This window comes from Capricornis sumatraensis, chromosome 12 (assembly GCF_032405125.1).
Source record: "Capricornis sumatraensis isolate serow.1 chromosome 12, serow.2, whole genome shotgun sequence".
In the NCBI taxonomy this organism is placed as follows: domain Eukaryota; kingdom Metazoa; phylum Chordata; class Mammalia; order Artiodactyla; family Bovidae; genus Capricornis; species Capricornis sumatraensis.
Window position 1 is genome coordinate 28200697 of NC_091080.1, and position 27485 is coordinate 28228181.

Here is a 27485-nt window from a genome sequence, read left to right on the forward strand (position 1 = left end):
AGCAATATTGATTTCTACAATGATTTCAACCCAGGTTTAATGAAAAGATAATGAAATGTTCATGTTCCATGCTTCTGTGTCAAGAAATGGAAGAGTGAAAAGGCAGTGATAAGGCCATGTTTGAGAAGTTCAAGAGACCTTCAAAAATAGCAGGATAATTTGGAAAAAAAAACTCTGGGGTTATGTTAATCACTTATCACAACCTTGCAGTTCGATTCCTGGGTTGGTGGATCCTCTGTAGAAGGGACAGGCCACCCACTCCAGTATTCTTGGGCTTCCCGGGTGGCTCGGGTGGTAAAGAATCCACCTGCAACGCAGGAAACCTGGGTTTGATTCCCGGGTTGGGAAGATCCCCTGGAGCAGGGAACAGCTATCCACACTAGTATTCTGGCCTGGAGAATTCCATGGACAGAGAGGCCTGGCAGGCTACAGTCCCATGGGGTTGCAAAGAGTCAGACACGCCTGAGCGACTTTCACTTCACTAACACCACCGTGCACACAAGTGCACAAGACCAAGTTTCCATTTTATAACCACTCTGCTCTTCCCCACAGTGACAGCCTAGGAGTTGAGGTCATGAGAACAGCTCTATCCTTTCCAACTGGCAAATCTGATAAGCAGCTGGGTGAATGGTATTATACTCCCATCGGAGGTACTTTCATCTTCCTAAACCATAGAAGACAGACCTCAAATGTTATCAACTCCTTAAGAATGTGAAATAGAGAACAATGGGAATGGGAGGAAAGGAAATTTCTGAGTGAGAAGAATAATGCCAAAGAGCTGTTGGAGGTTCAGTCATCGTAGTTTGTATAGAGTAACTATTACAGGTATAGATGAAATATGGGTGACGAAAATAGAATATTTGACATACACTCAACCTTCCCCCCAAATTCTAAAGCTAATTTTAAAAAGGAATGAATGGTTCTTGTTCAGGAATATTCTAATACTAGCAATAAATTACCCATAATTCTGTATCATGCCTCAGTTTTGTTTAATCACTGAAGAACACTGAATTCATTTTGAAAATACACATATTACCTGTCCTTTTCCACGACGACAGGGGTAGGGTAGGACTGGTTACTTTTATTGCCAGTGCCCAACTGGCCATAAGAATTTGCGCCCCAAGCATACACTTGACCTTCATCTGTTAATACTAACGTGTGTGCATAGCCACAGGCAACCTGGAAAGAGAAAAACCAAACCCATTCAGGCCGCAAACAGAGCGAAACACGCTTTCCACAAGACAAGTTAAGAATCAAAAATGAAAAAGGGGAGACGGTAGCGAGAGAGGCAGGCACTGAAGTTAGCCAACACCCCCCAAGATGCAGCTTAGGTTCCCCGTGTGGTGAAAACTGCACTGAGATCAACATGAGTCCTGCAGTGCCAAGAGCCCAGTCTAGCCGCCTTTGCCGTGGCACTCCTCATGCTCAGAGATCAAGGCGCGCGAAAGCAATAAGAAGCAGATTCTTCTCTGTTTCAGGAATTACTGTCTCTTTTTATTATGAAAGTAAACACAAATTCAATGTGAAAAAGATACCAAAAAATATAATTATGAAAGTCATCTCAAGGTCAAGATTGTTTATTTATAAAAATATATAGAGATATTATGCATTGAAAGCTTTTTTTAAAGTGATCATACTGTATAAGTAGTCCTGTCTCTTTTACTTAACAGTGCATATAGCACTATTAAAATTCTTTGTAAGCATCATTTCTGTTAATATAGATTTAGTATCACTTATTTAACCATTAACTTACCGTCTGATTGGATAAATCATGCTACATCTATTATTTACCATCGTTTTCTTTTTCTCTCATTCTTTTTTTGTTTTGTCTGCTCTAAGAACTATACCTTCTATAAGTCACTTTCTCCTTGGTGCCTTAGGATATATGCCCTAAGAGCAGAATTACAGATCAAAGGGGATGAATATTTTTAAGGCTCTTGATACATACTGCCAAAGTTTCCTTGGAAAAGACAATAAAAGTTTACATTCCAAGAGCTACATGTGAGAGTACATTGGAGATAAAAATTTTCTGATAAACATTACAACTAAATTCAGGAAAAGAACTTTAACCTCTACTTCAACTTTTCATCCTGCTAAGACGACTGCTTTTTTTTAGTACACTGGTATGTCTGCCACCGTAGGTTTAAAAACAGGCACACGTAAACCCAAGGGGACGTACCCGCTGGACACGAATGCCTTGGAGAGCCGCTACCCTGCAGGGGGTTGGCTGGTTGCCGCTGCTGCCGAGTCCCAGCTGCCCGTTTCCATTGTAGCCCCAGACAAAGACCTGAGAGAAAACGAGAGACGCGATGCCCACAAAAGCTGAAAAACAGTCACTGTCTCTGTCGTGAGGTCAGCAGGACACTGAGAAGGTAGACGGGCTTTTTGAAGCGACCTGTGAAATGCCTTTCTTACCTCCCCGGTGTTCACCACTGCCATTGAGCACATCTGCCCGCAGGCTATGTTCACAACCACTTTATTCTGTAAGCAGCCGGTGACTCTTCTCGGGATCGGCTGATTGGCTGTTGATCCAGACCCTACCTGCCCGGAGTTATTATAACCCCACGCAAATACCTATTTGAAAGAAGAGATCAGTAAATGAAACACGCTAATATACAGAGTGTCTCAAGTGGCACTTCTGGCCTCATCTTTGCCCTCTACTTGCTTGATATCCATAAATTCTCACAACATAGGCAAGGAAGTTTTCACAGGATGCATTCTCATAAAATATATTACTTTATAAAATTAGGTTATTGGCATTATCTACACAAACAGCAATAATTATAATCAAATGTCATATAATTCTCATAAAATATCTACTTTGCCTCAGCCATATTTTCTAGCATTTGGGGAATTTTTCTTTTTGCAAATAACCCCCTTGAGTATAGCAATAGAGAAGTAACGATACATCCTTCAACATTTTGCACCTATACAAATCCTTACCACATACAGGTACACATCATGATATAAACACCATGACTGTGACCTCCTAACAAGAGAAAGATGAATGTGAGGTTGGTGGTTATTTTAATTAAATGATCATATTTCCATGTCTGCTATAGGAATTATATAATCTTATTGAAACCTTATGATCAGTGAGATTTAGGCTGACTATTCTCACCTCTCCATCAGATGTTAGCACCAAAGAATGGTAAGACCCACAGGCCACTTCAATGACTTGCTTGTTTGACAGATTAGTAGAGATATGATAGGGAACTAGACCAGCATTAGTTGTCCCGTTGCCCAACTGACTGTAAGCATTATGACCCCAGGTAAAGACTTCTCCTTCTGAAAATAAAAAGAAACATAACCGACTTTCAAAACAACTACTCATTATATGAAAGTATATATATTACACACTTCCACAAATGGAAACTAAAAATTCACATGCGAAAGTTAATCAACTTCCCTATTCCACAAAACTCATTTTATAAAAGAAAACATTTGGAAAGTTAAACTACATTCTGCCTCAAAGCAACAAGATGAAATTTAAATGGATACAATTAAAATAACTGGAAGATAGGTTTTTGATAAATAACAGAAAAAAGGCTACTAACAGAGGAAAAAAAAAACAAACCCAGATTAAAATTCAAAAGACTATGAGTCTCTGAATCTTAAATTCCTGATTTATAAATGGTTACCAAGTTAATTTTTAAAATCTTTATTATATTACTTATTGCACAGTACAATACATATTCAGGGCTTTGGGGGTAATCATAAGATTGTATTTCTTGATCTGAGTGGCAGAACATGGACGCATCCTTTGTAATTATTTATAAAACTGTGTATATATACTTTATGAACTGTTTTGAATAAGGTATGTTTTAAAGACAATGTCTTATCAGTCTGAATGCATGAAAAAGCCATGAGAATATTTAAGTCCTTATACTATTGACACCAACTAGAGCCAGCAGTCATTGTTTAACATCAGAATCACAGAATGTTGAGTTAGAGGGGATCTTAGAATCTAGCTTTAATCTCTCTGTTTGTAGATCAAGAATCTCAAGTTCAAAATGTCCAGAGTGAGGTTCAGCATTCTAACGCGAAATAATTACACTTCTAAAGTAGGCTTATAGCACTGTCATTCTGACAACCAAAGTGCCAGTAACTGCTAGATTCCATCGGCTACCTTTTCTTATTCTGATATCCAGATATGTTCATATTTCATACAGTCCAAAGCATAGACAAGTTCACAGGGTAGACGCAGAAAGTCTTGCCCAATCAAAGAGTATGTTCTCAGTGTAAGGGCTGGTCCCAGTCTTGCTCCTCAACAAATGAAGCAACGGCTAAAATTCTACCCTGTGTTCCTAGGTTACCTGTTGTTGCAAGGACAATGTGTGGCCCACTCCCATAGCTGAGGCAGGCGATTTTTTTGCCAGTTAAAGAATCCAGTCTCCGAGGTTCAATGGTGCTCTGGACATCACCTAATCCCAAACAACCACAGCAGTTTGTGCCAAGCACAAAAATCTGTGGGGAAAAACCACCGTTAGCTCAAGCAGTTCTATTTCCGACAAACCTGTAATTACATTCAAAGCAGACATAGTCCCCTTACAGGAAAACTGCTTCATTATTTAATAAATAAGGATCTACTCTGTGCATTTTTTAAAATCTTAATTCCTAAGTTCCCCCAAGATCTTCAATTTAGCAGATCCATTACTAAAAATGTAAGTGGCTGAATTTTTTTCTTCAACATTACCTCATCGTTTACCGTAGTATACAGAAGCTCATTGCTGGCACTGCCAAAGACACAGGCCTGGCGAACTAACTGCAGTTCTGCCTCAGAACAAAGGGAGAAAATTGGCCACTTTCCCACATCTAACATCTTCAAAGACGACAGAGTAGCCTGGACTGGCTGAAAAAGAATTTTTTAAAAATTATTTTTAAAATGATTCATAGAAAACACATTTTCTCTGCCCCTTCTGTTTAAGAGTGCACACTGGTGTGAGGAGAAACAAACCCTATCTATTTTGGGGAATTGTCTTTACAGGTTCGACCACTTCAGACCGTTTTCACCATAACCAAGAGCCAGAGGCCCAGGATAGAATCAGATCTCACCTATTTATTTTCCTCAAAGACACGGGAACCATCCAAGGCTGAACTCTGGGGAGCTGAATGCCTGGCAAGCACTTTCAGTGGCAGTTACGTCTTAAACGTAGCTTTGGAAACCAGGCTGGGGGTAAAAGTAGGAAAGAAGAGGGAAGACTGCGGTTTCATCGGCTGCCTGAGTCTCAGCAAAAGCCCTTGGGAAAGGACAATGCCAAAGGTGACACCAAGGAAAACGTCCAGAAGTTTCAGTTCACGGGTCAGTTCTGACCATTCAGCTGGAGCAGTTGGTGGGTTCCCTCAGGCCCCCACTCAGATCTGGGGGCTGGTAGGAAGAAACACCCAGGAAGCATGTGCATATGCTTGCTATGACTGCTGTAACAAAGAACCATGAACTGAGGGGCTTAAACAACAGAACTTCATTTTCTCACAGTTCTGGAGGCTAAATTCAAAGTCAAGGTATCAGCTGGCTTGGTTCCTTCTAAGGGCTGTGAGGGGAAAATCGATCAGGCCTCTCCCCCAGGCCTGCAGAGGGCTGACTCTTCCAATGTTTTCACATCATCTTCCCCAAGTCTTTCTCTCTCTGTGTCTAAATTTCCCCCCTTTCAGAAAGACACCAGTCATACTGGGTTGGGTCACCCTCATGACCTCCTCTTAACTAAATGATTTGCATCTGCAGTGACCCCATTTCCAAATAAGGTCACCTTCCAGAATAATGAGGTGTCTTAGTTCCTTTGGGCTGCTAAACCAAAATATCATAGAATGAGTGGCTTATAAACAACAAAAATTTGTATTTTACTGTTCTGGAGACTGGGAAGTCCGAGATCAAGGCACCAGCATGATTGTGTTCTGATGAAAGTGCCCTTCCTAGTTCAGAGCCCGTATATTCTATGTCCTCACGTGGTGGAAGGGGCTGGGGGGGTCTCTCTGGAGCCCCTTTTATAAAGCATTAATTCCATTCATGAGGTTTCGCCCCTCATGACTTAAGCAACTTCTAAAGACCCCACCTTCTAATATTAAAACCATTACCTTTGGGGGTTAGGATTTTAGCATATGAATTTGGGAGCATAAAATCAAACCCAGCACAGTATCCATTAAGGTTACAAGCAGCCACACTCCCCTAAGAGCATTCAATGTGGACACGATAAAGCTTCCTTAAAGAGAGCTTTTACGTATTTGCTATGCGGTAAGTCACTTCAGTCATGTCCGACACTGTGCGAGCCCATGGACTGTGGTCCTCCAGGCTCCTCTGTCCATGGGATTCCCCAGGCAAGAATACTGGAGTGGGTTGTCATGCCCTTCTCTACTTGTTATACTGGAAATATATACACTTACACACTTTTCAACTTCCAAAAATGTTTAAGATTACAGTAAAATTACATAATGGCCAACAGGCCTATCAAATGGCATTTCCCTCAATAATCACCATGTCCTGTGCTGTGCTTAGTCACTCAATCACGTCTGACTCTTTGCGACCCTATGGACTGTAGCCCACCAGGCTCCTCTGTCCATGGGGGTTCTCCAGGCAAGAATACTGGAGTGGGTTGTCAGGCCCTCCTCCAAGGGATTTTCCCAACTCAGGGATCAAACCCAGTCTCCCACATTGCAGGTGGATTCTTTACTGTCTGAATCACCGGGGAAGCCCAAGAATACTGGAGTGGGTAGCCTATCCCTTCTCCAGGGGAACTTCCCGATCCAGGAATCAAATGAGGGTCTCCTGCACTGCAGGAGGATTCTTTACCAGCTGAGCCACCCAGGAAGCCCCAATAATCACCATACTCTACCTTTAAAGGGATAAAGAATTTTCTAAGGCCTGTTTTTCCCATCAGATATTAAGTCCATCTTACCAGATACATGTTCTAGTAGAGAGAAGATCAGACTAGCTAAAGGAGTCAAGGGAAATTAATTAATTAATTTATTATAAGGACTTGGCTCACAAGATTATAGAGGTGCAGAAGTCCTATATCTGCATTTGCAAACTGAAGACCCAGGAAAGCTGATGACAAAATTCAATCTAAGTCCAAAAGCCTGAGAACCAGAGGAGACAATGATGTAAACCCCAGCCCCAGGGCAGAGGATGAAATGAGATCTCCCAGATAAATCAGTGAGGCAGGGAAAAAAGGACCAATTCTTCCTCCCTCTGCCTTCTGTTCCATTCAGGTTCTCAACACACTGGAGGAAACTCGCCCACACTGAGAAGGGCAACCCATTTACTAAGTCTGCCAATTTGAGTGCTTTCTCATCTGGAAACACCCTCACAGACACACCCAGAGATGATGTTTAACCTGGGCACTAGGGAGCCACTCAAGTTGACATGTAAAGTTAGCTTCGTGAAGACACAAAGTGAAGAAAGAAGGCCATGTGAAGACAGAGGCAGAGACTAGAGTGATACAGCTACAGTCCTGGAACACCAAGGAGTGCCAGGAGCCAGCAGAAGGTGGGAGGAGGCTGGAGGACTTCCTCCCTCGAGACTTCAGAGAGCGTGGCCCTGCTGACACCATGATTTCAGACTTCAAGTCCCCAGGACTGTCAGAGAATAGATTTCTGCTGTTTTAAACCACCTGAATTGTGGTGCTTTGTCAGGATGGAAACTAATGTGAAGAAACTAACACAGAGGGGAAGCAGTTTGTCAATGCTAGCAGCATCGCTCTCATGAGTGGCAGAGCCTCCCCTGGTGCCAAATCTGGCCACTGCCCCCCACTATGCCACTCCAACTGCAAAATCCTGTCCAGACAGTGATGTCTCCTATTATCTTTGGGGCCCCTGAGGCGCTAATGACAGAACCTTGTTATGTCAGCTTTGAATCTAAGCTTCTAAATTACCCACCTCGTTATACCAGGACGGAATCTTATTTACTATGAGCGGTTCATTTTAATGCTTTTTCCTTTTTAAGTCTTTAATTTTCAGAAAGAACACTGTTTGGGATATGGCATGAAACATTTCATGGAGACATGCTAATGTGCTAGTTAAAGGGGTTCCTACATATTCTTGATATTTCTCATCTTCACAAGTGAAGGACACACATAGTGCTGTCCTCATTTTACCTGGGAGGAGCCTGAGGGTCAGAGGGACTAAGAAGTCCTCCAACATCACTAGCTTCTGAGTAGATGGGCCAGATTTCTTTCCACACATCATCTGTTGCTGAGTAAAAAGTTCACTAAAAAGTGGCACTCCTGGCAGACCCAGTGTTTGCTCACATCTGTAGGGTCTGGGCTGCTGTGCTCATGAAGTCTTTAGTGAACAAGGCAATGTCCACCACAGGCTGTCTTTCCAAGAACAGGACAGAAGGCAACATACAACAAGAACATAAGCAGCATACAGTGATTGACTGCTTCCTCATTTTTTCCTTTCAAGCAGATTTTTGGATTTTGATTGCTACAAAATCAAGTGGTTTCTTAGATGCCTAGACAGCATATTAAAAAGCAGAGACATTATTTTGTCAACAAAGGTCCGTCTAGTCAAGGCTATGGTTTTTCCAGTAGTCATGCATGGATGTGAGAGTTGGACTATAAAGAAAGCTGAGCACCGAAGAATTGATGCTTTTGAACTGTGGTGTCGGAGAAGACTCTTGAGAGTCCCTTGGACTGTAAGGAGATACAACCAATCCATCCCAAAGGATCAGTCCTGGGTGTTCATTGGAAGGACTGATGTTGAAGCTGAAACTCCAATACTTTGGCCACCTGATGCGAAAAGCTGACTCATTTGAAAAAAACTTGATGCTGGGAAAGATTGAGGACAGGAGGAGAAGGGGACAACAGAGGATGAGACAGTTGGATGGCATCACCGACTCAATGGACATGGGTTTGGGTAGACTCCGGCAGTTGGTGATGGACAGGGAGGCCTGGCGTGCTGCAGTTCATAGGGTCACCAAGTCAGACAGGACTGAGCAACTGAACTGAACTAGATGCCTAGAATCTGGCTGTTAATCCAGCCAGTTCCTTAACACTTAACTGCAAATCATTAGTTCTGAGCTTTCCTCCTGGCCCACTTCTACAAAACCTATGGTACCCAACCCATAACTCTACTGACCAGTGGGATTCCAGTGTGTGGGTCTGTGACATCATCTGCAGTGGTACATTTGGTAAAGAAGGCTACTGGGTGAGAGAACATTTGGTCTGATGGTATCAATGAACATTTACCAAGTATCAGATACCAAGACAAAAGTAGTTATTGCTTTCATGGAGCTCACAATTTAATAGAAAACAAATAATTACAATATAATCTAAACACAACACAAGTGTGAATACTTCTTTTTAAATCTCTGCCAGAAGGCTGGCTGCTGGAGGTGAGCCATCAAAAATTCATTTTTTCCTAATTCTATGGGGAAACTTTTTCACAGAAAACTGATGACTTCATTTATAAAATGCACTTTTTAAATATTCTTTGCTGAAGTAAATGTTTAATATCACTCTCAAGGAATTAAGCATCTTTGTTCCTTCAAAAAAAATACATTCTTCTGTCTGGCATAATCATGAGCATATATAGTTACATACATTGTATATATTGTATACATATACAACATATATGTACACACACATACTCCAGGCTGCAGCCCATAGGGTCGCACAGAGTCGGACACAACTAAAGTGACTTAGCACACATGCACGCATACACTGTATACAGTAAGAGTGTACGTAAGGATCCACACACTTTAGGAGCCTCAATCACATGATGGCCAACCTGCATGACAGCAGGAATCTCTGCAGAAGGCACCCAACAACCTCTGGGCCCAACTGTTAACATAGGGATTGGCTGAGCAGGAGCCAAGAGCGGGCAATTAAAAAATCTGTAGGGGAAAAATACACTATGAGGGCATGAAAGCTTGACATTTACATCATTAAGGTCATGTCCCCGGAATCTGCATCCTGGCCTGGACCCTCCTTTTCCCACACAACTCACCAACACAGGTGAGAATTAACCCTAGGCCAGCTCACCTTCACTACTTCGCTCACATCCAGGTCACCTCTCTCATCTTTCACGGGCATCTGTTTGGAAAGGCAGAGTGGTGAAATTTTAATATTAGCTCAAGGAGAACATAATTAAGGAAATACATCTCCATAAAGTTAGATACCAAATTGCATTTTATTATCCTTTGAGTGTGCGCTCTCCGTGTTAACTCTGCTCCTGCATACATACGAAGAACCAAGTGGATTATGATACTTAACTATGGACAATTAGTAAGTCATCACAATTCAACGTACAATACAGCATATAAAAACAGAATTAAGATTACATAGCAGGCATGCATAGTCAAAAAAAAAAAAAAACCTTCAAAAATAACAGCAGATACCTCACCCATTAAGGATTTCCTGGCAGCATAACACCATGTAATAAAGTAATTTCGTTGCTAATGCTGTGAGCCTGTTATTTCACCAAATCTGTTCCCAGAAAACAACAAAGAAATCTTCTATGAATATTCTGTAAGATTTTCGGGTTCTACAGACTGCTTTTCAAGCTACTCTGCTACAGGAGCTCACAAACCAGCACTTCAAGTCAGCGCACAGCAGTACTGTGGCTCGGGTTGCTGGCTATGGGTCACAGTGCTGTCTTGTACACTATGCGGGCTGTGATAATGATTTATGTCTTTTATGGCATTTTGACTATATTTTATTTTCTAAAAAGTGGAAAACAGAAAAATGAAAGTTAACGGCGACAGTTAACATTAAGCTGTTAACACTGAAAAGGTATTTCATAAATTTACTAAAATCAGCACAAGATGGAGATGGATGTGCCTGCTGAAAGATGTGAAACTTTCAACATCAGCTGGGACACTAACCAGAGTTAAGCTGGTTGACGGTAATGTCTGGATGTGACAGAAATGAAATGAAGAATATCTGTGATGAATTAAGGATATGTCATCGAAGACTAACTATTTTGAATCTTTTTTTTTTTTTAAATCTCTGGCAGTGGAGCAAACATTGTTCAACCGAGACCCTTCTGTAGGACAGCATTATCTGTGGAGGGTTTCCCTGGTGATTCAGCAGTAAAGAATTTACCTGTCAATGCAGGAGATGCGAGTTCGATTCCTGTGTCAGAAACATCCCCTAAAGAAGGACATGGCAACCTACTCCAGGAGAACTTGCCTGGAGAATCCCATGGACAGAGGAGCCTGGTGGGCTACAGTCCATGGGATTATAAACAGTCGGACTAGACTGAGCGACTAAACGGCATTATCTGTGGAAGTAGGGGTGGCCTCCTCCTCATCCAGCTCAAACGTCACCATCTCTGGGAACCCCTCCTCTAACCCTCAGACAATCCCCACACCCCCTGCTGGCCCCCAGGCATTCTCTACACCCACAGCAGTGACCTATCAGCATCTTGGCCACTACACTGTGAGCCCCGAAAAGAAAGACACTATCTCACTGATCTTCCTATTGAATGACCAATAGATGTTTGACAAAGTTTCTTTTACATGACAGAAAATACATGCTCCACGGGCATGATTTCTCTAACCTTGCCACTTTTTCCATAGAGAGCACAGAGAAGGAAAAATTCCTCTTCCAAATAGTCTTCCATGGTTCTGTGTAGTCCCTGAGGAAAAAGTATGTAGTAAAATCAGGATACCATGTGTCGAGTGAAACTGGGCAGGTTAAAATTATTTTACTTCCAATTAATGCTTCCCTGATAGTTCAGTTGGTAAAAGAATCTGCCTGCAATGCAGGAGACCCTGGTTCAATTCCTAGGTTGGGAAGATCTGCTGGAGAAGGGACAGGCTCCCCACTCCAGGATTCCTGGGCTTCCCCTGTGGCTCAGCTGGTAAAGACTCCCCCTGCAACGTGGGAGACCTGGGTTCAATCCCTGGGTTGGGAAGATCCCCTGGAGAAGGGAAAGGCTACCCACTTCAGTATTCTAGCCTGGAGAATTTCATCGATGAGTGACTTTCACTTTTCACTTTTCTAGTTAACAGAGAAAAGAAGCTAAGTTCAAATATAGTGAAGGGAATTAAGTTTGGGGCATGGGCGTTAACAGCTATAAAACATTAAAAATGTTTTAACTGTTGTTCTCTGATGAGAATCCTTCAGCAGAGGTGTGAAAAATAATCCCAGGATAAACATATATTCCCTAGTAGAAGATAAACATTTACTAGGGAATGAGTAGAAAATTTTTTATTTCAGAGTTTACTTCCTAGAGACAAGAAAAAATAAATTTTGGGCCTTGGTCAAACTGCCTCTGGGACTGGAAAGTTCCAAATCACTGTGAAGAGCAGACTTATCACTTCTCAGCTTCACTGAAGAGTATATGATTTGCTAAGTGGGGGAAAAAAATGAATGAATGAAAAGGACGACAGGATGAATGAACAAATGTGACTGTGCTACCTTAGACCTTAACAAAAAATCTGAAAAAACAGCCACCAAGCATGTAAAGCCATCGCACTGAATGTTCCTGCCTTAACTGTCTCCACAATGACTACCTTCTACCACATACAAGTGACAGCAGAAGCAGCCCTGTCACAAAATATGCAGGATGTCTGGAATCTGGTTACATCGTTACACAGTTATCACTAAAAATAAATGGGAATAAATATTCTCTCTCCCCCCCAAAAGCAACTTAATGTAATCATGTCAAACCATGTTGATACTCTGATTTACTAGGTTGGCTTCTATTTACTCAAATAAAACCCAGAATTCAAGTGCTAACATCGGGAACATCTTACTTGATGTTTGTTACCTACAAGCAGTTAGAGCCTAGCAACAGATAAAAGCAATCATCAAAATAAGAGTAACTCTTAACAGTGGACTTATCGATGTTTTATAGTCACTTGAGGATACTGGTAAAATTCTGTTTTCTTCAGCTGTAAAAAGGTCCCTTAGCATATACGGAATAACAAATGATACCTTCAGAATAATAGTTACTCAAACTATGGGAATAATACAAATCATTACTTCTAATGTTTGGAAAAAATTGCACTTGTTGAGAAAAGATCACTTAGACTTTTCTCACTTATAAATTTCTAAGATTTGATCTGGCTGCCAATATGGAAAAAATCATTTCATGTGGCAGTTACTCCTATATCATCTGTCTTCTCTATTAATCTGCAAGCTCTTTCAGAGAGGGGACCATGAGCCCACACACTGCAACTAGAGAGTAGCCCCTGCTCTCTGCAACTAGAGAAGAGCCTGTGCAGCAACGAAGATCCAGCACCGCCAAAGATAAATAGGTAAGTTATAACAAAATAGCAAAAAAGGGAGGGGATCGTGACCCAGTCACTGCTATTACCACCACAACACATGGCTCAGAAGAAAATGTAAGATATTTGTTGAAAGCATCTTTTGAATACAGCCTTTTGTTGACTGCAGACAGTCTATACTGGAGTTTCTTCTCTTTTTGCCTCATCCTAACTGGAAAGATCTTTTCCATAGCTGCCCCCAGTTTACTGGAATAAAAGATAAAAAGACAGGTGAGGGAAGAGAAGACAAAGGAGAAGAGCAGAGGAAGGGAATTCAAAGGCAAAAAAAAAGAAACAAGAGAAAGAAACGGGATCTAATTAGAGAAGTGACTGCCTCTTGCTGGACTTCGGGACATCTTTGTTCCCAGTAGAAGGAAATCCTGCTAATATGCTGAGATCGCGCCACACTAATCCAGGGGTTTGTTTTGTTTCCCCACCACATCCCTCCACCACTGCAGATAATTAATTTCACTGGTTTCTGGTTTGTTTCTGTTTCTTTTTGCAAAATAAGTATATATATATATTTATGTGTTTTTATTTCCCAATTCCTCCTTATATAAAAAATAGCATACTTCACATACTCTTTTGCAATCTTTTTTTTTTACCTAACAATGTATCCTGGAAAGTACTCTATATCAGCTAATAGAAATTTTTAAGCACCAGCATATCCTGGGTGCTCAAGGAAACAAAAAAATAGCTCTTCTCAGTGTCTTTGATTAATTGCAATTATCTTAACTCTTTTAAAATTAGAATGATATAAAACAGGTCATTCCATTTATTTGACTAATCAGGTTAAGACATAACTACATGTATGGCAGATGAAAATTACCACACTCAAAGAAATCACATTCAGTAAGATTCAATTAACACTAAATATAATATTAACATCACTTCATTTTTGTCAGAATGCCTTTGAAGATTTAAAAATGGTTCACAATTACTTACTGTTATGCAGTACTATGAAACAAATGTCAAAATCTGTAGCACTGTGGAAAATGTGTTTTGTCTTTCTTTTTTCTGGTCTTGTTGCATATTACAGCATTTTAGTTCTCTACTCAGGGATTGGACCCACACCCAAGGCAGTGTGTGGAGTCGCAACTACTGGACCCCCAGGGAATTCCCTGGTTGGTTTTGTAACATTATTCCGATGTGATACAAATAGAGAAAACGCGCTTCCCCAGTTTACACTACTTGAAGAAGACAGTTTGTGGAATATAGGTGAGGATTATAATCATCTCATCCTGTTATCTATTTGATTTTACCTGGCCATTACTAATAACAATGTTATAGTAATATGTCAACATATACATCTTAAAATCCATTAATACACACATAGAGTGCCACATCAAAGATGTGATAAACATGGATTCTAAATAACAGCAATAATAATCATAGCTAAAATAAATAGTTACCCAAACTATTGCCAAACACTAAGTGCCTTATCTCATTCAATCTTTATAATAGCCAGAAGAAACAGGTATCATCATTGCCTCTGTTTAACAGACATATTTCAATACTTTGACCAACAGTCACCAGCCAGTCAGGGTTGGAGCCAGGATTCATTTCAATGCCCTTGATCTTGGGACTTTCCCCTGTACTGCAGGGATATTTTAAGTTTTCCTGTGTACATTACAGATGGTTTCATTTTGTACTGACTGGTTGGGAATATTCTCTCCAAAAATGTTTGTATCTGATTGTTTTAAATTTCTGGAGCCCAGTATTCAGTCATCTTTAATCCCCTTCCTTCTAGATCTTTGTGAAGTTGTCTTCTAGAGTAAGGTTAATGTGACTGAAAACAAAAAATACATAAATAAATTCTATTACAGAAAAATAGAATAGGAAAAGAACATACCACCTTGCATAGAACATACCACTGGCTTCAAAAAGTCAGTATTTATCTGAGAAAAATATAGTTTAAAAATTGTATCAGTTAAATTTACTATTAAAAGTCAGCAGTAGAGGTGCTCAATTATAAAAAGAATTAATATTATAAAACATAACTTTCAGATATTATAAGTTTGGGGAAAAGGCTTCAACAATATGGACACTGAAACTTACCCAAAGACACTTAAAGTTTAATCTATAGTATTTCAACATAAAAAGTGCAAGGGAAACCATCTGGAAAAGGAAAAAAAGCAAAATTTTCAATTTTGGAAGAAGGTATAGAAAATATCTTTACGACCTCAGGGCAGGGAAAGATTTCTTAACTGAGACACAAAAGCACAAACCACAAAGAAAAGACTGGTAAATTTTACCATACTAAAGCTTAAAACTTTGGCATTATAAAAGACAAAATGAACAAAAGGAAAAACATGCCCACAGAGTGGAAAAACAGATTTTCAACATATATAACTGATAGCTGGCAAATAATTTATATCCATAATATATAAAGAATACCTAAAAGCAGAAAAAGAAAGACAAACAATCCAATTTAGAAATGGAAAGAGGACAGAGGCAATTCACAGAAGAAGAAATTAACAAACATACCCACAGAAAGTATCATGGAAATGTAATCACGAGATAGAACTCACCAATCAGATCTGTAAAATTAAAGGGGATAATACACAGTGTTTGTGAGGATAAAGATCAAAAGGCACATTTTACTCATATTACTAGAGGGAATGTAAACTGGTACAATCACTTTTAGAGCAACTCAACAATATTTAGACTAGAACAGTATCTTTCAAGCTTTTTTGATACATATCTGTACCTGAAACAAAAGTTTCACAAAATCATTCTTGCTACATGAGATACTAAGGGATAACCTCTTTCCTATTTTTTTCTATTTCACATCATTCTAGTCTACCCGGGAGATAGTGAAGGGCTCCAGGAGACAGTAACGGACAGGGAAGTCTGGCATGCTACAGTTCACGGGGTCACAGAGTTGGTTACAACTCAGCAACTGGACAACAATTCTACTCCTACCCTAATTTACCCTTTTCTATTTAATGTTTCAATGTTGGTTTCAGCCCACTAAAATAACTTCAGAGTTGGACTGTGAAGAAGGCTGAGTGCCGAAGAATTGATGCTTTTGAACTGTGGTGTTGGAGAAGACTCTTGAGAGTCCCTTGGACTGCAAGGAGATCCAACCAGTCCATTCTGAAGGAGATCAGCCCTGGGATTTCTTTGGAAGGAATGATGCTGAAGCTGAAACTCCAGTCCTTTGGCCACCTCACGCGAAGAGTTGACTCATTGGAAAAGACTCTGATGCTGGGAGGGATTGGGGGCAGGAGGAGAAGGGGACGACAGAGGATGAGATGGCTGGATGGCATCACTGGCTCGATGGACGTGAGTCTGAGTGAACTCCGGGAGTTGGTGATGGACAAGAGGCCTGGCATGCTGCGATTCATGGGGTCACAAAGAGTCGGACACAACTGAGCGACTGAAATGAACTGAACTGAAGATAACTTCAAGATCATTAATAAATCACGTCTTGAAAAACATTAGCCTAGATGAAACTCTAGGAAGGCAATGGCAACCTACTCCAGTATTCTTGCTTAGAGAATTCCATGGACAGAGGAGCCTGGTGGGCTACAGTCCATGGGGTCACAAAGAGTCGGATATGACTTTGCCTGTGTGTACTGAACTGTAACTTCCTCCAATTTTAAAGGAAAACTGGAGAAGGAAATGGCAACCCACTCCAGTGTTCTTGCCTGGAGAATCCCAGGGACAGGGGAGCCTGGTGGGCTGCCGTCTATGGGGTCGCACAGAGTTGGACACGACTGAAGCGACTTAGTAGTAGTAGATGAAACTCTAGAGCATATACAAGATTGTTTGCCAATAGGAAAACATTAGAAATAGCGAATAGAACTGATCAACAGGCTCCATCGACAAAATTTACAAATCGTGCATACTACAAAACAATTAAAACAAATTATCCAGAATCAACACAGGTAAGTCTCCAAAACAATTCTGATCAAAAATCACTGTCATAGAATGATGCACATGATACACTATTTGATAAAGTTTTAAAACATGCAGAAAACAATACTACTTTAATGTGTAATGGATACTGACATACTCAGGGCTGGACTTTGATGGAAATGTTTTCATAAGAAAGTTCAGACCAGAGGTAATGCCAAAGGCAAAATTTGTCATGTAATTCTATCAATGAACTAGTGTAATTTGGTTTTTCCAATTGACAAGAGAATTTTCAAGATTTTAAGCTCAAGTTAAATTAATCATCTGAGTATGAAGGAAGGATACAGTTAACCAATAGTAAGGGAAACAAAATTGTAGAATCAGAATAAACCATTCTAATACTGTCTTTACCATGAACATAAGAATTCAATAAAGGCTTGATACTGACAATTCATAAACCACAATTTCTCTCATCATCAGTGAGATAAAAGTCTACCAACACCACAGGAAGATATTAACTCAATAACATAGAGAAAGGAGAGTATCTTAAATGCCAGGGAAGAAGGATCTGAAATAGAAAAAAAGTGCATTAGAATGTGATTTTACTTCTGGTCTCACTCTGCTTACAAATTTCCCCCTCTTCTGAACAGGAGGGAGACCCAGGGCAGAGGCTGGCGTTTGCATTGGGAAGCTCTTCTTCACAGTGACAGTGTCGCGGCATAAGATCATCCCATGTGATACCCACAATATATGCTGCTTTGCTGTTTTTCCCTTACGTCAATTTTGGGATATATAACTTGGCTCATGTATTTTACTCAATTACTCAAATTAAAAAGTGCCTTGTGCTTTGAAAAATAGTTTTTATGCATTTCCTCACTTTGTTGAAATGCAATGAAAGAACAATGTTATCATGGAATTTTAACATACTGATATTTTGCCTTGCAATATAAAAAGAAATAGAATAAGTACCTTTTCCAGCCAGAAGCTCCTGCCACTGACATCTGCCTTCAGAGGCTCCAAACAAGACACTCAAGAGCCAATGTTCCAAGTTTTTGTAAGAGTAATTTTCTTTTTTTCCACCAAACCACATAGCATGTGGGGTCTTGGCTCCCTGACCAGGAATCAAACCTCTGGCCCCTGCAGTGGAAGCACAGAGTCCTAACCACTGGACCACCGGAGAATTCCCACAAGAGTAACTTCCAAAACCAAATATGTATCAACTTAGGTAATCTTTTGCATGACATTTCCTACTTTGGCTGTTTCTCTAAACTTGTAGAGTTCAATAATTTATTTCTAAACTATCCCTGTTTGGGACAGATTAACTTCTTTCTGTACATACTGTATTTTGAGAGTTTTATCTGTACTTTTAATAATAACACAGTTAAAGATCAGTGGACAGGACGACAGTCCTTCAGTAAAACTGAACACAATAAACATACCCATTTCTAATCCTCTTGAAGAACAGATCAAATAATTCATTTATCTGTTCAAAGCATATAATAAGCAATCTCTACATGTTATTACTGGTAACCAGTATTATTCAGTGTTTGTTAATATGGCAATGTATCATATTACTTGATAATACCTCTGACCTAATTAGTTAAACTGATAAATGGGCATTCATTTGCCTAATTCATTCAAAAGATATTGACTTAGTGCCTGCAGTAGGCACTAAATTGAAAGCAAATATGTAAAAAAATAAAAATATCCTGGAGCAAAAGGATATCATAGCTGCCTGTGTCAATATTACCCCAGCCCAGTAGTAAGCATGGGCCTCAAGCACTAATAAACGAGACACACCATCTACCAGAGAATGCATTTTCCATGGAAATTGTTATTGTACAGTTAATTAGAAGCTCCTAAATGCTGGTATCTGTTCTCTAGAAGTGATCCCAGAAGAAAAATGAAAAATAAGAAAATTATTTTTTTGCAGAGAAAGCCTCAAAGCTCAGTTGGTAAAGAATCCGCCGGCAATGCAGGAGACCCTGGTTCGATTCCTGGGTTGGGAAGATCCCCTGGAGAAGGGAAAGGCTACCCATTCCAGTATTCTGCCCTGGAGAATTCCATGGAGAAGTCCATGGGGTCACAAAGAGTCAGACATGACTGAGAATAAGCCCAGTGTCATATATTTTCAAAATTCAACTTCACAGTATGAAATCAACTCTAAAGCTATGCTTGAGAAACTTAATACATAAAAAAGTTTTCTTGCAATACAACGCTCAATGCTTTTTTAACAAATTTGCCTATCTGGGCAACACAGCTGATGATGCTTTTATAATCGAAGAAACAGGGCATGAAGGAAAACCAATGTCTTTTAAGACACCAGCATACAGCTGACAGTATCAGTGTGTCGATGAGCTCCAGACCAAGTAAATGTCAATGCAGTAATGATGCTGCCAACCCGCATGCTGACCTGAGCCCTTAAATGGCATGTCATCTGAAACTTAGAAATAATATAAGTATGTATAAATGTAATATAAGGTAATTAAACATGATCCCAATGATCCCTTGCCAAAAAGAATGGTAGGGATAACTTACCTCCACTTGAATGAGGTGTCATAAATCAATGACAAATGACAGTAAGATCCCTCCCTATAAAACTGCCAACTAAAGTGGGTCAATTATAGACAGGATGGACAAGACTGAAAAACTAAAAGCCCAACTAAAACCAATGCACAACTTCAAAGGGAATGGTATTGCCACATGTTTATGAAAAACAGCAAAATAACTTATGAAACATAGAAACATAGTTGCCATTTTAATGATTTCATTGTAGTTTCCAAATTTCACTAAGAGTGATGAAGCAGACCTTCAATCCAAAGCAAACCTGCATTTAGTTAGAAGAGATTACCAAGCTCATCAGCATTGATCTTTTCAGAGAAGCACAGCAAAGTGCCACTTTCAAATATGAAAAATCATCAACATAAACTATACAAATATGTTTAGATTGTGGCTCAAGATGGTAAAGAATCTGCCCACAATGCAGGAGACCTGGGTTTGATCTCTGGGTCAGGAAGACCTCCTGGAGAAGGGAATGGCTACCATTCCAGTATTCTTGCTTGGAGAATTCCATGGAAAGAGGAGCCAGACTCGGACACGACTGAGCAACTAACACTTTCACTTTCACACACTAGCTAAAATGAACAGGTACTTGAGACATTTGTAAATCCATTTGAAGTTTAGATCCTTATAGATCTAATATAATTTTTTAAGCTCTTAACACAGCTATTAAATAGCATTTTGTTAAAAAATCTCTGCCCCACAATGTAACTTCAACATGGTAGCCCCTTGGCCTTCACTCATTTCCATTTGCAATTCACACTGTTCAGTCAAATACACTCAGCATAACACAGAATATATTGCAATGTGATCACAATTCATGATTTATTCACATACTATCATCCACTGGTACATGTCAGCTCAGAACGTCTTCCATGGGGACATATACATACTAGATATGAGTTCAGGTTACAACAGCAAGGCTGAGATATATAAAAGGTACACTCTAATGTCAGATTAATGCTGAAAAAAACTATTATGTCTTAAATTCCCTGGAGACTTTCACGTTAAGATGAGCTCGCCAAGTGAATCACACAAATGTCCCTTCTGAATAATGAAAGCAAGGAGGATCCTACCAGCCTTCTATTGAAGGACACTATGAATATCCCTTCAGAGAAGGAAGTTTATCTGCTCCTTTTAAGTAAATATCCTCATTTAGGGCTTCCCTGGTGGCCCAGTGGTTAAGAATCCACTTGCCAATGCAGTGGACACAGGTTCGATCCCTGGTCTGGAAAGATCCTACATGCCAAGGGACAACTCAGCCTGTGTGTCACAACTACTGAAGCCTGTGTGCCTAGTAAGAGAAACCGCTATGGGAAGCCTGAGCACTGTAACAAAGAATAGCCATTGCACAACAGTGAAGACCTGTGCAGCCAAAAACAAACAGGCAAACATATTTTAAAAAAAGAAAAAAAACCTCATTCAGCCCTCCATGTTCAGCTTTGAACAGGAGTCCCTGATGTCACACTACAACCCTGATCATTCCATTCCACTCCATAATTCCATTCCCCTTCAAAGAGATTCTCAAATCTTTCCTGGTCAGTTCTGATTTACAGGAAGTCAATTTCAGTAAACCTCAAAGGTAACAGCATCCTCAGTTCAGTTCAGTGGCTCAGTTGTGTCCGACTCTTTGCGACCCCATGAATTGCAGCACGCCAGGCCTCCCTGTCCATCACCAACTCCCAGAGTTCACTCAGAGTCTTTTCCAATGAGTCAACTCTTCACATGAGGTGGCCAAAGGACTGGAGTTTCAGCTTCAGCATCATTCCTTCCAAAGAAATCCCAGGGTTGATCTCCTTCAGAATGGACTGGTTGGATCTCTTTGCAGTCCAGGGGACTCTCAAGAGTCTTCTCCAACACCACAGTTCAAAAGCATCAATTCTTCGGTGCTCAGCCTTCTTCACAGTCCAATTCTCACATCCATACATGACTACTAGAAAAACCATAGCCTTGACTAGACGGACCTTAGTCGGCAAAGAAATGTCTCTGCTTTTGAGTATGCTATCTAGGTTGGTCATAACTTTTCTCCAAGGAGTAAGCGTCTTTTAATTTCATGGCTGCAATCACCATCTGCAGTGATTTTGGAGCCCAAAAAAATAAAGTCTGACACTGTTTCCCCATCTATTTCCCATGAAGTGATGGGACCGGATGCCATGATCTTCGTTTTCTGAATGTTGAGCTTTAAGCCAACTTTTTCACTCTCCTCTTTCACTTTCATCAAGAGGCTTTTTAGTTCCTCTTCACTTTCTGCCATAAGGGTGGTGTCACCTGCATATCTGAGGTTCCTAGGGGCATTTTAATTTCACTTTAGCCATGTGATAAATCCAAAATTAAATATGACAAACTCCTAGAGTCATCAGCAAATCCCCTGGGTACTCTACATTTATAGTTTTAAATTAATAGCTTTTGATGTTTAAACACAGTGTTTGTAATCCACTTAAGTAAAGGACCCAAAGGGAAAAACACTTCACTTTCTAAAACTGTTCCTCTCCATCAGCCTCTTTCTCTAAGCATCCTTTAATTATGTACTGCAATTTGGCCAGGCTTGTCTGGTTCATTGAGAAACCTCTAAGAGCAATAATTTAGTACCTTAAAGCATGACGTCCTATCAGGTGACTCTTCAACACAGTTTCAAATAAAGAAAATCAATGACTACTCATACAAAACAACTTCACCTGGTCATCCATAGTCAGAGGGACATCAAGAAACAATTGCAAAGTGCAGTGAAATGTGAAGAGAATACACATTTTTCCTCCACCCATCTGTAGTATTTGTTTGGCTCGTCTTATCCATTCAAGAGCCCAGTCTCTTCATCTGATGTGCTGCATTAAACTGTAAAACTATGAATATTGTGAAGTTTTTGGAAAAGATATTTTTTCACCTATCACAAAGGAAAGTTACATTAGCCACAATGGACATGCTGTGGGGTCCCATGAAACACACAGTAGAGAATGGTGGGGAGAAAAAGTTTTCCCAGAAAGATAATTCAATTCTAAAAACCAGTTTTCCACCATGAACGTCACCTTCAGTTTATCCTTCAGACTTACCATAACCACGCTGTTTAAAATTGCAACCCACATCTAAATTCTCACTTCCCTTTCTCTGCTCTCCTTTTTTTCATTTTTTTATAGCACTTACAATTTTCTAACACAATAAATAATTAAATATGTTTGTTGTTAATCATTCTCTGCTAGAATTTAAGCTCCAGAGGAAATCTTTGTCTATTTTGTTCACTGACATACTCTAAACACCTAAGACAATCTTATACAAACTAGTCACTCAGAAAACGTTTTTTGAATGAATGAATGAATCCACATTGAGACTTTAGTATAAAAATATTCTAGAGCTAAATACCAATTTCATGTGCACAGTTAACAAAATCTACTGGGACTTCCCTAGTGGTCCAGTGGCTAAGACTCCATGCTCTCAATGAAGGGGGCCCATGCTCCATCCTTTGTCAGGGAACTCGATCTCATGCGTCTCCACTAAGAGATCACATTCTGCAACAAAGATCTCACATGCAGCAACAAAGACAGACGATTCCGAGTGACACAACCAAGACCCAGCGCAGACAAACTAATAAATAAATGTTGAAAAAAAAAAAAAAGACAGTGATAAGTGCTACAAAGCCAAATAGAGGATTGAAAAAAAAAGCCTAAGGCGATGGAGAGTGAGAGAAGTGCCTTTTTAGATGAGGTAGTCACCTTTGAAGTGATGGCTATTAATTTGAGATCCAATTAATGAAGTTCAGTGCCATGCAGATTTGGGTAGAGGGGTTAAGTGAACTTTGAACATGGAGGAAATGCACACTGCTGAGGGTGGAGGCAGGCTTCCTAAGTCCAGAAACAACAGTAAGGCCTGTGCAAAATGAGCGGAGTGTGCAAGAATGTCGTATCCATTCCTTTTGCGTGCATGGGTGCTACGTCCCTTCAGTCCTGTCAGGCTCTGCGCCCCTATGGACTGTAGCAAGCCAGGCTCCTCCTTCCATGGGATTCTCCAGGCAAGAATCCTGGAGTGGACTGCCATTTCCTTTTCCTTCCCCACCCAGGTATGGAACCAGGGTCTCTTGGGTCTCCTGCACTGGCACATGGATTCTTTACCACCAGCGCCACATGGGACGCCCCCTATTGCTTTTACCCGCACTTAATAACGTGTATATCGCCTAACGCCCTGGAAAAGAGAGATTACATTTCACCTAGAGTACTCAGATTCTCTGATAGTAAATGCTTCTATTCCAGCCTCCGAATAGCTGTATCAGCACATCATATCAGATTACAAGGCACACGGCAATATTGTTAAAAATCATTCCAAGAACAGCCACAGGAGTCACGAAACTGACCTAAGTACCACTGACCAAGAAGGTGCAAAGTCAAGTAGGAACGTAGTACTAGAAAGGTGCAAAGCTAGGAGCCTCAATAAACATCAGTGACTGTCACTTCCTAGTCTGGGGGAAAGATCTTCGTGGCAAAGCACTGTTTGAGAACGCTACACCCTTTTACTCGGCTCTGACAAAGATTAAGTGGCCAAGCGCAGTACCAGTCAGTTCTTCCACATGTGTTTTGTTACAGTCCTGGGCTCGAACTGTTCAGACCTATTATGTAATTTCCCAAAGAACAAAAAGCAAAAAGTTCCCTTTGGACTCGCCTTCCAACTCAGGCAGGAAGTTCTTTCTCCACCTGGGCGGAGCACTTGGAAAGTTTTCAGCGTCTCAAAAAATCTCTGCTTCCAGGGCAAATATCTTCCAGCTTAAAATAAAGACTGAAGGCTATTTCTCCCCATCCCCCCACAGCAGTTCCCAAACAGCTTGGCCTAGCTTTTCGTCAGACTTCCTGCACTATCCCTTGATATCAGGACCAAATGTTGGCAAAGTGAGTTTAGCGCACCGGTTCGGGCCCGGAAGCTGGGAGAAATAGAGATGTACAGGACGGGAACCCAGGATTGAGGTGACGCAAACGAAAACCGCAGCTTCAAGGAGGTGCGGAGAGCGGGAAAGGAAGGCGAAGCCCCGAGGCAGTTGCCTCACCCGCGCTGACCTAAGGAGGAGAAGCCTCCAGGCGGGTGATGGGCCCTGGCGAGATGCGACACGCGACCCTCGCGAGGCCGCGCCACTTCCGCCAGCGACTCACGCATGCGCACCTCACGCCGCCTCGGTCCGAGACCTGGGTCGGGGTACTATCCCTGGGCCGCGCGCCCTGCCGCCGCCCGCGGCTGTGCGCACGCGCGCCGACACCTGGGCCCTAGTACGGCAAGAGTGTCGCCCCCGAGCCCCGCGCCCAGGCCTCGCCGGAGGACTTGCGCACGCGCAGAGACGCCTAAGCAAGCGGCCCCGGGCGGGGCTCTCGCCCCAGGGGCTACTCTCGCAGCTGCCGCGCCCCGAGGTCGGGCAGGGGGGGCGGGGAGAGGTGGCTTCCCGCTGGGGGGATCTGCTAGGGGCCGGATTCGAGCCCGGCGCCCCCTTCTGACTTCCTGCGCCATCCCCTCTGCCCTTACCTCAACGCAGGCCCGAACCACATCCGCTCAGCCTCCCGGGTCGCCGTTACTGCTTGGTCGGGGGACCAGCGCAACGACCAGCTGGCGCCTCCCCCAGAAGCAGCAGGGACTCGGCGGGATGCGCCCGGATGCCCGATCGCCGAGGGAAGAGGAGGGGAGCGAACCCGAGGGGAGGGGAGGGGGCCGGGCGATGGCGCCTCGCCCCTCCTCCCCGCTGCCCCCCTGCCGCCCCCGCCCCCTTTCTCGCCTGTGAACGGACCCCTACGACTGGGCACCGGCCATCCCGCTGTGTGCACCTCTGCCCTTTCCTCAGGGATTCCCCTGTGGACGCACCCCACCTTCTCCAGGCTTCTGGTCCCCAAAGTCTTGGGAATTCGGAGATGCCTGACCCGGAAGGATGAGGCGCACAAAAGATGCTGGGGCAACCTCTTGTACAGTCCCACTCCCCAAACCAGTGCTGGCTTTTCGGCTGGTGGTCCCTCCATCAGGGAGTTCAGATCACTTCCACACACGGTTTCCCTGTTTCCCTTCACTGCTGTGGAGCTGAAGTCCTGTACCTTTCTAATCCAAAGGCCGAAATAATGAGTGATGGGAGCTGAGGCGGTGACCTGGGTTAGGTTACGTTGGGTCCTTTGGAACAACCGCGATCTCCGTTTATTGATCTGCAGTCATGTCTTGTATTACACTGCACTTCTCTTGGTCTTCGTAGATTTTCGTAAAATTCATCACAGCTTTATGTGTGTGTTGTTAGTCGCTCAGTCGTTTCCGACTCTGCCACCCCATGGACTGCAGCCGGCCAGGTTCTTCTGTCCATGGGATTCTCCAAGGCAAGAATACTGAGGTGGGTTGCCATTCCCTTCTCCAGGGGATCTTCCCCACCCAGGGATTGAACCCAGGTCTCCTGCACTGCAGGCAGATTCACAGCTTTGTAATCACAGCTTTATAATGTGCAATAATTTCTTCCACCTTGCTACAGTGACGTTGGGCCTAAGTGGGTTTTGGTATTGATAAAATGCGCTGTAACTGATATTGTTAAGCTGTTCCTATGAAGTAAACTAATTTCTTTTACACTGGTTTTTTAACACAGATTTTGAGGTAGGAGATAGATGGGCTCCACGTTGAAAATGTACAATCAATCACCCTTCTGCTTGCAGTTTTTGAGATAAGAGATAGATGGGCTCCAGTTGAGGAATTTACAGCCAACAAAAACAGGATACATAGCCAGTCTTTGTCTCTCACCTCAGGGGAATAATCATGGCAAGGACAAAGAAAGGGAAAAAAAAAAAAACCCAAACCCTGTCTGATAAGGGAGCCCTATCTGATAAGGGAGATAACTGCACATATGCAGAAAGGCTCCTTGGAGTCAAAAGTCAGAGGCTAAGTTCCAGGCCATAATGAGTCTTGCTTCTCCCAGAAGCCTTCACTTCAGAAATCCATCTTGGCTAGGGTGTGCATGGGCACCGCAGGGGAGGGTCCTGAGACAAATTAACTAGAGGGGACAGAGCAAGGTGACTGGCCTGAGGGAAGATGAAGACCTGGAAAACTGCCCCTCTATGACGGATTTAAGCTTCCAAAAGGCGTGATTCTTTCTCTCAGCTCCCCATGTACCTTTCCAAATGTATTTTTCTTTTCAATAAACTTTTAACTTTACTCTTTACCTTCTGCCTCCTCATCTGAATTTGTTCTTGACTAGGCAGGCAAGACTAGGGACTTTTAGCCCTAACTCCTGGCTCCTGTGGTCCAGTGATTAGGACTCCCGGTTTGGGAAACTAAGACCTTGCTTCCAGCCCCCGCTCACTGCTGTTTGCTTGCAAGCTGCCACTTACTGCTGCACGCATCTGAAATGTTTGACACAGGTTCGAAGTTCAAATGATTTACCAAAAGCAGCATAGCCGCATGGAGTAACTGAGATTTCAATTCAGAATGACCATGTCAGTCTTTTGTGTGGTTTGGCTTTTGTCATATCATTGAAGAAGCATCATTCTGGAACATCTAGCCACTTTTATGGCAGGCGCTATAGTTGGCAGGCATTATGTCTATCATCAGATCATAGTTCTCTGAGCCCCACAGGTCTTGCATTTATTTGATGTTAAGGGATATGAGCTGAGCAGAAGCCTTACATGCATGACGACATTGCATAAGACAAAGTCCCCCCACCCCACCCCACCAGACAACTAGTTATCCTTTGGCTTGCTTTTTTTGGCTGCACTGCTCAGCTTGTGGTATTTTAGTTCCCTGACCAGAGGTTGAACCCAGGCCCTGGCAGTGAGAGCCCAACATCCTAACCACATTCCATGTCCTGGAATGCTGGGGAATTCCCCCTTTTGGCCTTTTGATATAAACTAATAAAACTGTAAGTGAAAGT

The 27485-nt window shown here is 41.9% G+C and overlaps 1 protein-coding gene across 3 annotated transcripts in view; it reads right to left on the reverse strand.

Annotated features, from left to right (window-relative positions):
- Positions 1 to 25228, reverse strand: part of RCBTB2 (RCC1 and BTB domain containing protein 2) — a 43109-nt gene extending 17881 nt beyond the window's left edge. For 2 of the 3 annotated variants that reach the window (XM_068984717.1, XM_068984719.1), the window contains exons 1-8: positions 25121 to 25228; positions 9978 to 10028; positions 4697 to 4852; positions 4317 to 4467; positions 3122 to 3288; positions 2416 to 2574; positions 2180 to 2287; positions 1037 to 1179 (exon numbers count right to left, since the gene is read on the reverse strand). In XM_068984717.1, the coding sequence (XP_068840818.1) occupies positions 1037 to 1179; positions 2180 to 2287; positions 2416 to 2574; positions 3122 to 3288; positions 4317 to 4467; positions 4697 to 4852; positions 9978 to 10028 (935 nt within the window). In that variant the 5' untranslated portion in view covers positions 25121 to 25228. The remainder of the gene's footprint in view (positions 1 to 1036; positions 1180 to 2179; positions 2288 to 2415; positions 2575 to 3121; positions 3289 to 4316; positions 4468 to 4696; positions 4853 to 9977; positions 10029 to 25120) is intronic. The other variant, XM_068984718.1, reaches the window with a different exon arrangement.
- Between the last annotated feature and the right edge of the window lie 2257 nt (positions 25229 to 27485).